The following is a 15,685-nucleotide window of genomic DNA, read 5'->3' as shown; positions in this document are numbered from 1 at the left end:
ATCATGTTAGTTAGTTCTTCTTTCGAAATTTCCATTGTTAATGGGGGCTCGCTTATAACAACATTTTGCCAGTCGCTTAAGTTGACATAATCTTGACAATCAAAATTCAATTTATTCACGCGAAATATTCTAACATCCTCGGTTTTTGCGATTGATCTGCATTTTAAAATCCTTCTTAAAGCTAACTCTCGAATATGTTTTCTATCATCTCCTAACATGGCTAATAAAATATTTTCTGGGTGCGCAAAAAATCCATTTCTCTCAATTACGGGATCAATACCTTTTTTTATTTCTTCAGGAAGGTAACGAGATTTATTTATATTGCTAAACAAGTGCCTAGCACCATCCTTACAAGACCAATGGCATTTAATTTGAAACCAGCATACGACATACACTTTTACTATAAACTCTGTTAACATTTTAAGGTTTTGAGAGGGCTCATTGGCAGCAACGTATAACGTAATTGGCTGTGGTAAGCCATCTAGAGTGTGACATTTTCCCTGGCGCTTTTAGAGCACAATCGTCTTTTAAAACTCCAGTAGAGATTCCTTGACACATCTGATATAAATACTTTGCATCGGTACTTACGGTTTCTAGATCAACTAATGGTAAAATTGTTTCAATTTTCTCAAACTGCACGACTGGTAAATTGTCACACGATTCAAGGGTCTTACCAATGGCTCCCCCAAATCCTTTGGGCCCAGTAGTTTTTCCGTCTAAATAGTTAATCAGGTGACGCAGGGGCAATTCGTTAGTGTGTAATAAACCAATCATCCACTGCAATGGTCTTTTTAAATCCGATTCAAAAGCTCGAATCACTCCGTTTTTAAATCCGGTATTTATCACGGTTCCGTCACAACCAATGGCCACAAGTTTATTTAAATCAATATTTTTTTGTAAAAAGTTGATTATCGATGTTTTAATTGCTTTGGCATTCCCAGATGTTGGACTAACATGTCCAAAATATCTCGATCCTGGTTCAGAAACTAAAACATAATGTTCTTCAACAACTGTTTTTTGATAATACTTGTCTCCTATTTTCTCTTGGATTAACGTCTTATCTCTGCGGCCGTTAAAATATATTGCCTTAACTTCATTCATAACATCATCGTCTAATTTTCTTTTCAGGTTTGTGCGACTTTTGATTCTAGCCCTGCTTATTTTACTACGATCTACAATTTTTAAAGAATCAGTCGATGATACAATACCAGCGTTTTTTAGTATGGCACTTACTATAATTGCCGCTGATCGGTCAGAAACTCCTGTGCGATCGCAAGCTTCTGCCAATGTTGGTAAATGGAGTCGCATTTGAGCAGAGCATGATGATTTGGTGATTTGGCAACTCATCTGAGAGGCGGGTACCAAAGGAACGATTGCGTTAGACATTTTTGGACGTTTAGTTTTTTTTGGCTCACTTGAGAGTACAATAGGCAACTTTTAAATATACAGGGTGGTTAAATTTTAAGAAATAAAAAAATCGCTAAATTAATAAAAAACATAATAATTTCCGAAATTTTAAGGCACTTTCGGCAGCCGAAGATATTGTTTTATGACGTTAAGTTTTTTTTGGCTTACTAACGACTACAATAGGCACCTATTAAGCATACTATATAAATTAGGTAATTAAAAAAAGGGTAATTAAAATTCCAGAAATCCAAAATTCGCTCCACACTACTGTGTATCCCAGCTCACTTACAACTCCATTATTCACTCTTTCGATGTCATTGAAAAATTCTTTATCTAAAAACCCTTGTTGTCATGAACATAGGATCATTGCTTTGCACAAACATCGTTGACCTTATATATATGTTCACAAATATTATCATATTTGTGAACTGCCATTTTTAAATTATTTTGCTGATTTTTGAGAAAGCTTTGCTCATTAAGGATAAGTTATTAACATAAAAGACAGCAACTAATTTCGCTACTGATTGGCTAAGTTTACCAGGGAAAAAAACACGAGTCGATATGGACTTACCCTCGTAAAAACAAACTTCAAAATCGGTCAGGTTCTCCATGAGCAAACACTTGGCCTTGTCGCTATAATAGGTGACCTTTGGCGTTTTCGCTCTGACCAATTCGACGAACTTGTATGCGTACATGTACTTTTTCCAGTGTTTCTCCGGTAAGTTTTCGATGCTGTAAATTTTGTCCGCCCCGTGGACGGGTAACGGGGGCGTTTCGTGGGAAGGAGCGACTCCCCTGCCCCCTTCCGGTTCGTACATCACTATCCTGCAAAAACCTTTTATTAAAAATTCCAATAAATAAGACTATTTTGATTCAAACTGATATACCTCATCCCGTCCGGGGATATTCGAATAATCTCGCAAACCACCTCCTTCTTTAAGCTGCCCTTCTTCTTAATAAACTCCACGGTAACTTCGCCGTCGTTTTGTATACATAAAATCGCATTTTTCGTTTGGTGTCTGGTGGGTAGTAACCGTTGGGAGCAAAGTTGCATTAGAGATTGCGACTTTTGGATTCCTTTCTCCGATTTCTCGGTGCCCTGGTATCTGGGTACCGGGTCCGGGGATATCCGAAGGTTTTCCAGGGAATTTAACACGTTTTTCGGGTTGGAACTTAACGAGGGCAACACGTCCAGGTGGGACGAGCATTCTGAGAGTAGCGGTGACGATTTGGTCGGGATGCCGTTCAATATATTGTTTCCTAAGTTATTATTAAGTTAGATTCTTGCTCGTTCTTATTAAGAATTGTGTATTAATTTCGCTAATTATAGTTAGCCTAAGACAAATAATAACTGTAAGTAAGTTACTTATTCTTAATGCTAAAGGACCAAGTCAAGTGCAATAAGCCTAATATTGATCTATATCCTTTTTATTTTTTATATATACAGATTTATATACAGGGTTATCCAAATTAAGTGTCCACTATTGGTAACTTTGTTATTAGTGAAAATATAAAGTTGTTTAAATTAGTAGCATTTTTAATGCTGGTAAAAATGAGAAGAAAAAAATACATAGAGTTTTTTAGTAAAATAATACTTTTTTAAATGGAAAACCCTATATAATATATTTAAAACATTTAAAAAAAAATGACACGGGATTTACATATCTAAATTTATAACTCGATTATTACACCTCGAATATTTGATGTAATTCTTCTGAAAAGTCACTGTTCTTCCATATTATTCAATTCATTAACGCGGGTTTTTATACTAAAAATATTTATATATTAAAATATATCAAATTTAAATAAACAGTGCTATTAAATTAAATATATATTCTCTGCAAAAACATTGTTTTTCATCAACACAACCCTTAACCCCCCACCCACCCCACATTACTTACCAGTAAGAAATTCTTTTGAAAAATCACCGTATTTTGTGCAGTGTATGGCAGATTTCGTCTAGCCACTTTTAGAATAGGTGGAAGCTGAGCAGGTATAAAGATGTCGCCGGTCAAAGACATAGCTGTTGATACTGAGCTGCTTTGACCGTGGTTCGTTTCAAAAAAATGTAAACGCATTTTTTTAAGGTTTTTCGAATTTGCTATTGTATGCAACAGCATAGTAAAAACAATCGTGTTGCGGTTCTGACCGCCGCAATTCACGAAACGATCGTCGTAATTCACGAAGGTACCTTGCTACACAAGTCGAAATTTCGTTTGCACCTCGTTTAGCTATAGTTTCTACATTTCATACACTCTTTATTACCTACGTTGTAAATAGTAAAATTGAATGCTGATAAACGGCGGCGATAAAAAATTGCACTTTCGTTGCTAATAGGTAGTTGGATGACCTGTTGAAGTTGAAGGTCAAGAAGTGCGGAAGCCACAATGTTAGGATAAGTTTTTGATAGTTCTTTGACTTTTTCTTTTTTCTGTCGTACTGTATCCTTATCATATTTATGTTTTAAAAAAACATTCTCAAGCTCCTTTTTCTTTTCTGCGTCGCCTTGTATGTAGGACATGCACAGAGTACACTGGTCCTTCTTAGGATGGTGAAATGAAAGATTAAGAAATATTTTCCGATAAGTATGGTAACTGCATATCTTTCCTTTTCCAGCTTTTTCTTCTTTATAAAAATCATACATCTTTTTTACCGTTAGGTCTGCATGTAGATATTCCCTGCTAGTTGATTTTCTACAAAAATGTGATTCCATTCGCGGAAATTTTTGTATATGATCTTAGAACATTGAAAGGCTAGAAGTAGCATGCCGTGGAACTATGGGCAGGTTTGTTTGCTTGCAACATCTCTGATACAATGATGCCAAATGCTTATAGAGAAATGGCAAAAATCACTTTATAATATCATAAAAGTTTTTAGTTTTTTCCGAAAACTTAAAACAATACTACTGCTCCCCTTTAATAAAATATCAAGCATTTTTTAAAAATAAATTTGATAAGATACTCTATATTGAAGTCAATATACGTGAAATATGAAAATAAAGTACGAAGAAACGAGAAAACGTTAATGGCATCGCAACGCCGCTCGAACGCATTGTTGACGCCACCGATACAAGCACTCTCTACCAGTGACGTCGTCAACAAATATTTACCTGATAAATTTTTATTAATTATTATAAAGTTTAAGTATAAGTAATATTACCATTTATAAGCTATTTATGTGTTTTTTTAACGGACTTCGTTAGAGGAAGGTCCTAATAAAAGGCAGCATTTTTGTCAAAGCATTTTTATGGAAATAAAATATTTTATTAATATAATATTATAGATTTCTTAATAAATCATGTTTTAAGACACAAATTTTTAACATTTTGCAAAATTTTATTATTGTTATATTGGACAAAACTCAGTTTTACATCACTTACTTTAAATCACATAATATATACTTCTATGGTGCTGACTTTTTCAAAGGGACAGTATTGCTTCAGCGGAAAGAGTTAAAACTACAAGGATGTTCAAATTGTGAAGAAGTTGCAGGTTTTTTATTGGTTATAAGATTTTTATTATGAGTATTTAGCCTGTACAATGGTTTTGAGACATTTAACAGTGACCTATATAATACCTAATACCAATTATTATATCAGATTAATTTATACTAAAAAACAAAGCTTACCTAAGAATAAAGACTATGTACAATAGATTAGATTAGATAGTTTATTAGTAGTAATATACAAACAAGTACTTTTACAAGTCAAATAAAATATGTAGTATGTTGGGCTTTGTTGAAAATCATGTTATTATTTCTTAAGTATTTTAATAATAACTTGAGACATCTAATTCGATTTCTTTGGCGCAAATTTGTTTGTTGCAATCTTCGAATTTTAATTTTTTGTTCTTTTTTTTTTCCATAATTTGGTGACAAGTGATTTAGCTTTTAAAAAGTCCTCAGGATATCATTTTCATTTTACCCTAGAGTAATATACATAAAAATATAGTATTACCAATATTAAAAAGAAAAAATTAAAAAAATGTATTATGATAATCCAATTGACCAATAAAATATGTATGTTATTATAAAGAATCTTTGAAATATCATACATTTGATTAATTGCATTTAATTACAAATATAACACAATAAAATACTATATCACTTTTAAATAAGATATATAGAATAAGATGATACATGGCATAAAAGTCTTATTTGTACTTAGAGAAAGAATTGAACAATAATTTTTAAATGTGCTATAATGATGTCTATTTTGAGTGTATTTTTACCTTTTCCTTGGCAGAGTCAGGGAATGTGTAGCAGTTAAACAAAAACGGATTGGATGGGAAATAGTAATTGTTGACCTAGACCCCACAGTAACTATTAATCTCAGATGCAGTTATTGTTGATGATGAATGAATGATGATCAGATCTGTAATTATACAAAATTTGGTGTATCAAGAATATTAATTTATTTTAATTATCCATACTTGTCTATATTACCTTCACTGTTTGTACTATATACCATTTTGGAAGCTAAAGAAGTTTTTGCACTCTTCAGGAAAACTACCCTTGCAGCTTTAAAGGGTAAATCACTTGGTAAATTAACTGAATTATCGGCTGCTGTGTTTTTAACCAGTGCATCAGAAATCCTAGTAAAAAAATAGTTTTACACACATACCTAATTTAATAAGTATTAGGTATAAATAAAGCTTATATGAGTAATATGAGTATTATAATCCAGTGTTCCCTTTGCGCATATATTAGGCAATTTATAATAAGTATTTGATATTTAATCAAAAAGCAAAAAAAATTACAGTAATAAATTAATATGTGGTGCCAATTACTATATATATATATATATTATTATAAGTTGCAATATGGTAAAACAAAAAAAAATTATCGACCAAATTTTAGGGAAAGACAAAATTAACTATACATAGATATCAATATCTAAATAAATTTCAAAATTCTTTAAAGGCAATAAAAAAATAGTAATTTCATCTATCTACCTAATGTCTATATTAAAAAACATAACTATATATAGATAGGTATATGGGTATTATGCCATCTTTCTGCCAAAACAACAAAAAAAAACATAAAATCCTGCAATAAAACCAGGGACAAAATTCTAGTTTTATATTTTTTATAGCCTATTGATAGATGAATATGTTCAAAAATATATTTAGATTTAAAAATATAAATATTTTGGTATTTTACACACACTTTCACATTCAAGTTTTTATTAGGTTTATATCTATAAGATCCCCTATTCTACGTTTATGATGATGGTTACCCCATGATGTGATGTTATGAAAGTATCGGTACTTACTTGTGAAAAGATCGGCTTGAATCACCTTTTTATCATGATGCGGCACAAACGACATAAGTTTTTGCCATCCTAGCAATTTAAAAAAACACTAAAATGTGGCCTTTTTCCTTTTGAAACCAAAAAATTAAAGAAAATACACGAATCCCGAACATAAACAAAAAGCCGTTTGACAGATGACATTATGCGTATGGCTCAGGCGCTTAAGTTCCGGTGTTGTCGCTTCAAATTTTTTAGAAACGGTTTTAGGGATAAGAATGTTAATAATTTTGTTTTTTTTTGCTTAAGGATATTATATTTATTCTTAAAATAGGTTAATTGTAGTATTTATATTTTTTAATTTAAATTTTCCTATAAAATACAACACAAGTAAGTTAAATTACCGTTATAATGGTTGTTAAAATATAGCAAAAAATTTCCTCCGTTGGAAATTCGCATCGACTTGACAACAGAGAATCGTCAAATATGTTTGTAAACAACACACCCCTCTTGCCCCTGTGCACATGTTGGACTCAAACAAAGTTGTTGTTTACTAATTCTAGCCTTTCAATGTTCTAAGTATATGATCAAATGCCGAGTCTCTTAGTTGTTTATCTAGCTCTGCTAGTTTTTTACTTCGTCCTTCACGCTTATCCAAAGCTACTGTTCCTTCTTCAGTCAATCTGGTCAACGCTGTTCTCAAGGTCTTTTCCGAAATGCCCAAAATATTTAGAAACATAATTCTGCATACACGCGTTTTACTGCCTGCATTTGAGAGCTTATATTTGAATGTTCTTTTTCTGCGTGAAATCTGAACTGTTGTTCTTTTTCTTTTGATCTCTTCTAGTTGTACATGTCTTACCAGAAACTCTCTTTGTAGCTGTAAACTCTTTGTAATATAAAAAGCATCATGAATTGTTTGTCCTTGATCCTCGTCATTAGTTAGTTATACATACAAAGACTAATAATGTGTAGCAAAACCCTTATTTTTTATAACTTCAGCACACCGACTTCCCATTGAGTTCATTAGGCTGTCAATATAATCTGCTGAAATGGAATTCCACTCCTCTTGAAGAGGTGTGAACAAATCATCCAGGTTTCTAAATTTATCTTTATTTTTTTGTCTGATTTTCCTATCTAAATGTTTTCTATCGGGTTTAGATCCGGACTTTGTGCGGGCCATTTCATAAGGGGTACATTGTCGTATTCAAACCATTTCTTTACTACTTTTGCGGTATGCTTCGAATCGTTATCCTGCTGAAACGACCATCGAAGCGGCATATTTTCTTCTGCGTATGAAAGCATAATATGATCCTGAAGAATTCTTAAAAATTGAAATCTGTCCATTTTTCCTTCAACTTTTCTTAATGGTCGTACTCCTGGTCCAGAAAAGCAACCCCAAACCATGATATTGCCTCCTCCATGTTTCACAGTTGCCCTGGTGTACTTTGGATTAAGTCTAGTATTGGCAGGACGACGAACCCATTTCATTCCATCAGATTCGAATAGGCAGAACTTACTTTCATCAGAAAATAGAACCGTTTTCCACTTTTGGGTTGTCCAATGTTCCTGTGCAAATCGGAGTCTAGCCAATCTATTCTTTTTAGAAATGAATGGTTTTTATGGCTGGACGACGGCTATAAAGTCCAAATTCAGTCAAACGACTACGAATACATATAACCGAAACCCCAGGTATTTCATTATAAATTTCTGTGGCGGGCATAAAGGGATGTTCTGTTGCCAACATTTTTATTTTTCTCTCAATAACTTTATTCGGTTTCCTTGGTCCAAGTTATGGACGGGTAGTCACACTATTATATTTTTTAAAAGCAGCAACTACGGATCTATTACGATTCATTTGCCTAGCAATTTCACTTTGTTTTACACCAGCTTGAAATTTTAAAACAATTAATTTTCGGAGATCAATACTCGGATCTATTCCGCGAGGCATTTTGCTCAGTCAACAGTCAACGTTAAGATCAACAATCATTTTAAATACCAAATAAGATTTGTTTGGAATGTTTATTCACTTTTGTCCACATAAAATAGCATAAATAATTTTTTGATCAACTGATAAGGTAAATGCAAACAAGAAGGAAGGGTTTTTATGCTGCAATAATAGAGCTAAATATTTTCTACTAAAAATTTAAAATAATATCTTGTATGTTAAGATGTTATTGTTAAAATTGTAAATGTTTCTTCACTTTTGGCCGGTAGTGTATATCATATACTATACTATTTATAAAAGACAGAAAGTTTTGGCTTTTAAAAAAAATTACATGGAATTGACATATCTAGTTTTTAAACTCGTTTACTACACCTTAAATATTTGATGAATTTCTTCTGAAAAGTCACTGTTTTCTGTCCATATTACCCAATCTAATAACGCGGGTTTTTATACTAGAAATATGTATATATAAAATTATATCAAATTTAAACAAACTGTGTTATTAAAATAAAAATTTAATATATATTTTCTGCAAAAGCATTGTTTTGCATCAATAAAACCCTTACCCCCCCCACCCACCCCAAACATTTTCCCAGTAAGAAATTCTTTTGAAAAATTACTGTTTTTCGTTCATATTATTTAATCTAATAGCCCTGTTTTTGTATTAAATATTTATTAATTTACATATATATAATTATATCAAATTTAAATAAACAAACTGTGTTATTAAATATTAACGATAAAACCAGCTGTTATTCATGCATATTATTTTCAAAAACAATGATTTTTTAAAACAATTTCATACTGGGAAAATGTTTGGGGTGGGTGGGGGGGTAAGGGTAGGGTTTTTGAAAAACGGTGTTTTGCAAAAAATAATTACCTGAGAAAAAATGCTTTTTAAGAAAATTATAAGTGATAAAACAATATATAGTTTTTGCATATATACTTTTCTCTCTTCAGTGTTTTTGTTCTAGACAACTTTTCATTATCTAGATTCAAAAATACACTTTTTAAACTAAAACTATTGGTATAATTAGTAACCGTATACGCTCCAGGTACATTTATTAAACTGTAGAATGTACGTATATCATATACGATTCTGTTTACAAAAGGGAGAAAATTTCGGCATTTACAGTTTCTAAACTCGATTATTACACCTCAAATATGCGATAAAATAACCCCGATATCACATATATGCTACCATACGTTATACTTTTCGTGCACAAAAAAATCTAGAAAAAAACAGAAATGTGAATGAAACAATAATTATACCAAATAAGATACAAATAAAAAAAACTCAAAATTGCAAATTTGATACATTTCATCTGATATTTATAGTTGACGTTCAACCAAAAACGTACACTTGGCGTAAACGAAAAATGAACGTTTATTAACTATCGTGCTTTGCTTGGGAAATGTCAAAATTAATTAAAAAATGTTTTATTTTGTGGAAAAAATAAAACACTTCCTCATCAGAATATTGTTTACTTTTCTTCTTTCAAATTATGTAATGGTCATATTAACTGTCCCGAACTGCTAACAACTCTACCCTTTATTGTGCCTTACATTAATACTCGAAAATAAGACATTTTTTACTTACAAACATATTATTACAGCACCAATTTAGCAAAGAAAGAGCCTTTATACAGAGCAAGCTATTGGTTCAACATTTTAACTTGAGTTTTCTTGCAATTATATTATATTATTTGCAGTTTTACACAATAGATTAAAAGTTCTGAAATTCTACTCACACATTTAGTGTTGTGCATTCTGTCAAATTATTATCACATTTAAAGTTGTACATTTAAAGAAGCATTAATAAAAAGACTTACAAGGTCTTCTGTATGACCCAATTTGCTTAAAATCACAATGAAAAAAAGAGTTTTCCCTTAAATTAAACGTTCATCTTACCTCCCCCAGGATCGTTCGGATGATAGCGATGATTACTACACTGGCTGATACTAGCGGGAATATCTCTATAACTGCATCGGCTTACTGGGTCGCAATTCGAACCGCAATTCGAAAACATCCCCTCTCTATTTGACTGCTGATAATTATTATTATTATTAAAGTTGACGTACTCCATGCTGTGAGTTAATCGACCGGGTTGAAACTGCGATTCTATCGGGTAACAATCGCTGCTCGCCTTTCGTGAGTGGAGCATATGGGAGTTGGTGTTTTGTAGAAGAAGACCTTCGCTAAAGGCGCTCTCTCTTCGGCTTGACATGGTATGTATGCCACTGTCATGGGTGAGATTGCTGGTTAAAACCTGGAATGTAAAGATCCTACTCATAAAGAATATAAATTGAAAAAAAAACAAATCAAAGTGGCTCCACACATTTAACACAGTTCGTCATACATGTAATTTGTCCCGATGTGTATTCCATTTTCAATATGATATTACTTAAAGAATATAGGAAAAATCTGAGGTATAGAAACTATAATAATATAAACAGCAATCCTCTGTTTGACCAAGAAGCTTCTCAGTTACCATGGGAAATGTTCTATGAAACAAATAACATTAATAATTATTGATATCCAAAAATCTAATTATTAAATATTACCAAATAGGTCTTATACTCCATGGATCGCCAATAACATTAAATTGCTTATTAGACTAAGAGATGAAGCTCAGAGAAGATTGTTAAATATGAAAAGAAAAATAATATAATAATTATTAATTATTATGATTAATAACAATTTATTACTTTATCCAATACTTTAATTTTACTTTATCTTATTTACCTGTATTAAATGAAATTTGAATGGACGAATGGGTAATAACAGGAAGGAAAAAGGGAGAGTAAAGGTATGGGAAGTGATGGTTAGAAAATGGGTACAAGGGAACCAATGGAAGGAGGGAGACTTACTATAGACTATAGAGACAGCTCAGGGGAGCCGACTAACACTAACCACTTTTGTAGAGTGGCGTGGATTCCACAAGAGTTCAATAAAATATAAGCGCCACCTATTTTATCCCAGATGGATAAGAAAATCCCGATGACCAAGAAAACAGGAAATTACTAAAAGCACTATACCTATAAACCTGAAAGAAAATCTCACAAGGAAGAACAGACAGGGAGATTTATAAATACAATTAATTATATTGACTCTTAGTATTATGTGCAATGGTGTAATTAATAAATCAACAATAAAATAAATATTAACCCTTTACTTTGGCTATTAAATTACAGCTTTAGTGTGAAAGCACCTTAAAACTCATGGACTCACACCAAAAGTCCCTTGTCTAACTTAGAAAGTTAGGTTATCTTTAAAAAATCAAAATAAACATAAAAGAAAAGCTTTAGTTAGGTTAGTATTCAGTATAATGTACTACAGTAAAGCTAATAAATCTTGATAGGAGTTTGGTCTAGAGTTTATAAAAGCAATTTATAAAAGACAAATCAAAACAATAACAACTGGCGGTTTATGGTTAAATAAATATGGTACAACTTATACTATACCTCGCATATACGTATATACTCAGTTCCCAACAAAGATTATAGCAACTAGTAAATATATGTGCGATAAATTACTCAAATAGTACTAACTATGGCAAAAGTAATGTGTGTGGCCTTTGTTTTAGACTTCTAAATGGTTATGTTATTCTGTGATACCTGGGGTCCTTGTTCTCGCCTTGTTGATGATTAGACGGCCATGGGGCTCATCTGGTGTGTCTTAGGAAGGACAGTGTCTTCTGTGGTAGTGAGACAAAGTGATTCAGCCAGTACTACACTCTGTGATGGATTTCAGGATATCCAGAAGAAGCTCAAGTATGTTCAATAAGGCTCAGACCATCAAATTCTTTACAATATCAGTGATGAATTGAACAAATAGATGAGGAAGTCCAAGTGGTAGCCATAAGGGGACAAATAGGAAAAGAAGAAGAAAGAGAACAAAAAGAGAAAAGGCCTAGGTTGGAATGTGGCCTTTCTTTGGAATTTTAATGACAAAATAACACAGGAAACCTTAAAAACTCTCTAGTCTGTTTCTTTAAAACTGCCCTCGACAAAACTTTAATTTAACTCACAAAAAAAAATCAGACCTAGATAAGGCATTTCCTTTGTAAATCCGCTCAAAGCGAAACCAGCTGAAGTCTTCAACTCTCAGCTGAAAAATGACCCATTAACCCAAACCTGTCGAAATGGATCCCCTCCAGATTTTATCATGTTTAAGTCATCTGTCAACCTTGGAATCTTACTGAAAATATAGACAATTCCTGCATGAAATAAGTAGTACTGTAAGTATGTACCAGCCACAATAAAACTTAAAGAGATCTTGAGAAGAAAATCAATATTTGGGTTTGACTTTGGTTACTTTGTTTACTATTTTATTAAAATGAAGATTCACTACACTTTTCCTACAATAAATTATGTGAAAAGAAAGAGCAGCAAATTCTGCTCAACTGACTATTGCAGACCTCACACATGATAAAGTCTCATTCTAATTTTCAGATCGACATTGGTCAAGGCAACCGAAAGAAATCAGACACCTGTACAACCTCACAATGTAAGATCAAGGTACCAACAATATCAACCTAGTCAAGATTATGCTTTAATATGAACTTGATTTCTAATAAGTAAATACTGCTATAAAACAAAATATATATCTGTCCATTAATATCTACATTCTGTTCTGTTATATTTATACATATATATTTGCCATTTAAATACATTTGCAATAAATTGGTTATTTCCTAAACTGATCAAAATTTTATAATTATTGAAACCTATACAATTATGGTTGATTTTATTCTATGGAGATTACCCTTTCCTATAACCCCAAACCCTGTTTGCTTTCGACTTTTATAACTACTAATCTAAGACTTTGATAAATGAAAGAAGCTTAATTAAATTATATTAAAATATTTCAAATTTGAATACATTGAGTTAAAGTGTTATGCTCACAAAAAAAAAACCTGTAACAAGATATTTAAAGATAAAACAGAAAATACCGTAACTTAAGAAATTTTACTAAGCATGTTTACCAAGAAAAGAATGTTTACTTCAAAAGTTTATCAAAAACAAAGGGTACATGATTTTGGAATACTGTAAGAATATAGTTAACTAAACAGCATTATACCATCACACGAATTACATTAAAATTTGGTATGCTTATTCAATTTAAATGAAAAAACACTCGTCATCTTTTAGTGATTGATCAATTACTCAGTTATGAAAATCACAAGTTGCAACATTTTTTGTTAATTGCCAACTGCCTGGCTAAATAAATTTATTTATATTCTTCCAGGTAGTTGCAGTTGCAGGTTACTCTTATTATTGCAGGCAGTCCAACTGATTTTATTACTCAATGTGTTTTTTTTTTTATAATAATTTTTGGTTACTTCCAGGCAGTTGAATTGATTACTGTCTTTGATAAACTCAACTCATAATCCAAGAATGCCATAGTGCTAAATGAAAACATGCATTTATTGTGTTGAATTCGGCACCCATCAGAATTTTTCTTCCAAATCTTAATGTGCAATATATTGTAAAACTTATTTATGACCCAGTTATACCAGCTTATTTTTTGCTAACAAAATGTTTAATAATACTATCACGAGCACACTAATGATCTCAACAAAAAAAGCAAAATATATGTCAAATTAAAGGAATAGCAAAACAACAATTCTAACTTACAGCACCCCTTTTAATAAATGGATGATCCAGGATCTGCTCTAATCCAATACGATCTTTGGGATTCTTCTGCAGCAGTGCATTGATCAAGTCTTTGGCTTCGTGAGACAAATGATTGGGCAGAGTGTAACTGGCCATAACTACTCTGGTCAATGTACTTTTCACACCTTAAAACAGTCACTGTAATTATTAGAATAAAGTTGGAGATTTCAACTGACCATTGGTGTCAAAAGGTGGGGATCCGACTAAAAGGGTGTAAAGTAAACAGCCGAGTCCCCACACGTCCACTTCTAGACCGTGGGAGCCTCTGGTCGCCACTTCTGGAGAAATAAAGTTGGGTGTCCCGCACATGGTTCGGTGTTTCTCATCTGGGCGGGTCAATTGGGTGGCCAAGCCGAAATCTGCGATTTTCTACGGTAAAAAAGTAACGCTGTACCAAGACCCTTTAAGCAGTCTGTATCTTACTTACAACTTGCATATCTTTGGTCAGCAAAAGATTCGATAAGGATATATCCCTATGTAAGATGTTGTGATAATGTAAATATTTTATACCTTCAACAACTTGCTTCATTATATTTGCAACTTCCATTTCTGTTAATGTCTAAAAAGAGGAAACTTGAAATATAACTAGGAAATAATGATGGAGTAAAGACAGTTATAATAAATTACTTATGTATTGATGAACGAACATCACTTATATATAACCCAATAATCTGATAAATTACCATTCTTTTAATATACTGCTGCAGTTCCCCATTATGACACAACTCCAAAATAAGGTAAACATAATTGATGTCCTCGAAAAAGGTGAACAGTTCCAATATCGATGGATGCTTTAAGCGAGAATGAATTGAGACCTCTTGCTGTACCCGTCCAACCATACCTTCGGCTTGCATAAGTTTTTTGTCAATCTAATTAAAGTAAAAGATTAAATGATCATTGTAAATGATAATAGTGCATTCTGTCATGGTATGGGCATTATAAATTATTTTTCTTAAATTGCTTAAAGGGTTCTTACAAGCTATTAGGGACACACAGTATACTTACCATTTTAATTGCCACATCAATTCCTGTCTTTTTACATCTTGCTTGATAAACCGAAGCAAACCCTCCTTTACCCAGTAATTTGTGCACTTCATAGTCCTAAAAATTGGTTGGAATAATTGAGACTTAGGGCTCTTACCTGCATAAACACTGGTAAATGTTTTTTTAAAACTAACTAACCTCTATACGGTCGCTAAACGTAATTGGGCCGTTCATTTTGCCTCTATACGCTCCCACGACTCAATTAAACATCGGAAAACTTTATCCTGGGTACAGTTTTTATAAAATAGAAAGCAAAACTATAAATTTTCAAATTTTCTCTAATAACAACAACACAAACAAATCCAAACGTCAACTAACGTCACTTGTCAATTTTTAAAATATGCGAGGTTAGGAATAAGT

The 15,685-nt window shown here is 32.3% G+C and overlaps 1 protein-coding gene and 1 long non-coding RNA gene across 2 annotated transcripts in view; both read right to left on the bottom strand.

Moving 5' to 3' along the window:
* Positions 1 to 15,685, bottom strand: part of LOC126745128 (serine/threonine-protein kinase PLK4) — a 22,817-nt gene extending 7,132 nt beyond the window's left edge. The window contains exons 1-9 of the mRNA XM_050452851.1: positions 15,464 to 15,685; positions 15,287 to 15,382; positions 14,965 to 15,150; positions 14,709 to 14,840; positions 14,458 to 14,650; positions 14,243 to 14,406; positions 10,515 to 10,872; positions 2,295 to 2,667; positions 1,979 to 2,232 (exon numbers count right to left, since the gene is read on the bottom strand). Of these exons, the coding sequence (XP_050308808.1) occupies positions 1,979 to 2,232; positions 2,295 to 2,667; positions 10,515 to 10,872; positions 14,243 to 14,406; positions 14,458 to 14,650; positions 14,709 to 14,840; positions 14,965 to 15,150; positions 15,287 to 15,382; positions 15,464 to 15,499 (1,792 nt within the window). The 5' untranslated portion in view covers positions 15,500 to 15,685. The remainder of the gene's footprint in view (positions 1 to 1,978; positions 2,233 to 2,294; positions 2,668 to 10,514; positions 10,873 to 14,242; positions 14,407 to 14,457; positions 14,651 to 14,708; positions 14,841 to 14,964; positions 15,151 to 15,286; positions 15,383 to 15,463) is intronic.
* On the bottom strand, positions 5,550 to 7,600 carry LOC126745130 (uncharacterized). The gene is made up of 3 exons (XR_007663436.1): positions 6,680 to 7,600; positions 5,838 to 5,999; positions 5,550 to 5,779 (listed from the first exon to the last, which is right to left on the bottom strand). It is a non-coding gene; the product is annotated as an uncharacterized LOC126745130 (long non-coding RNA).

This window comes from Anthonomus grandis, chromosome 15, assembly GCF_022605725.1.
Source record: "Anthonomus grandis grandis chromosome 15, icAntGran1.3, whole genome shotgun sequence".
Lineage (NCBI taxonomy): Eukaryota > Metazoa > Arthropoda > Insecta > Coleoptera > Curculionidae > Anthonomus > Anthonomus grandis.
The sequence above is the reverse complement of the archived record's forward strand: the minus strand, read 5'-3'. Positions and strand labels throughout refer to the sequence as shown.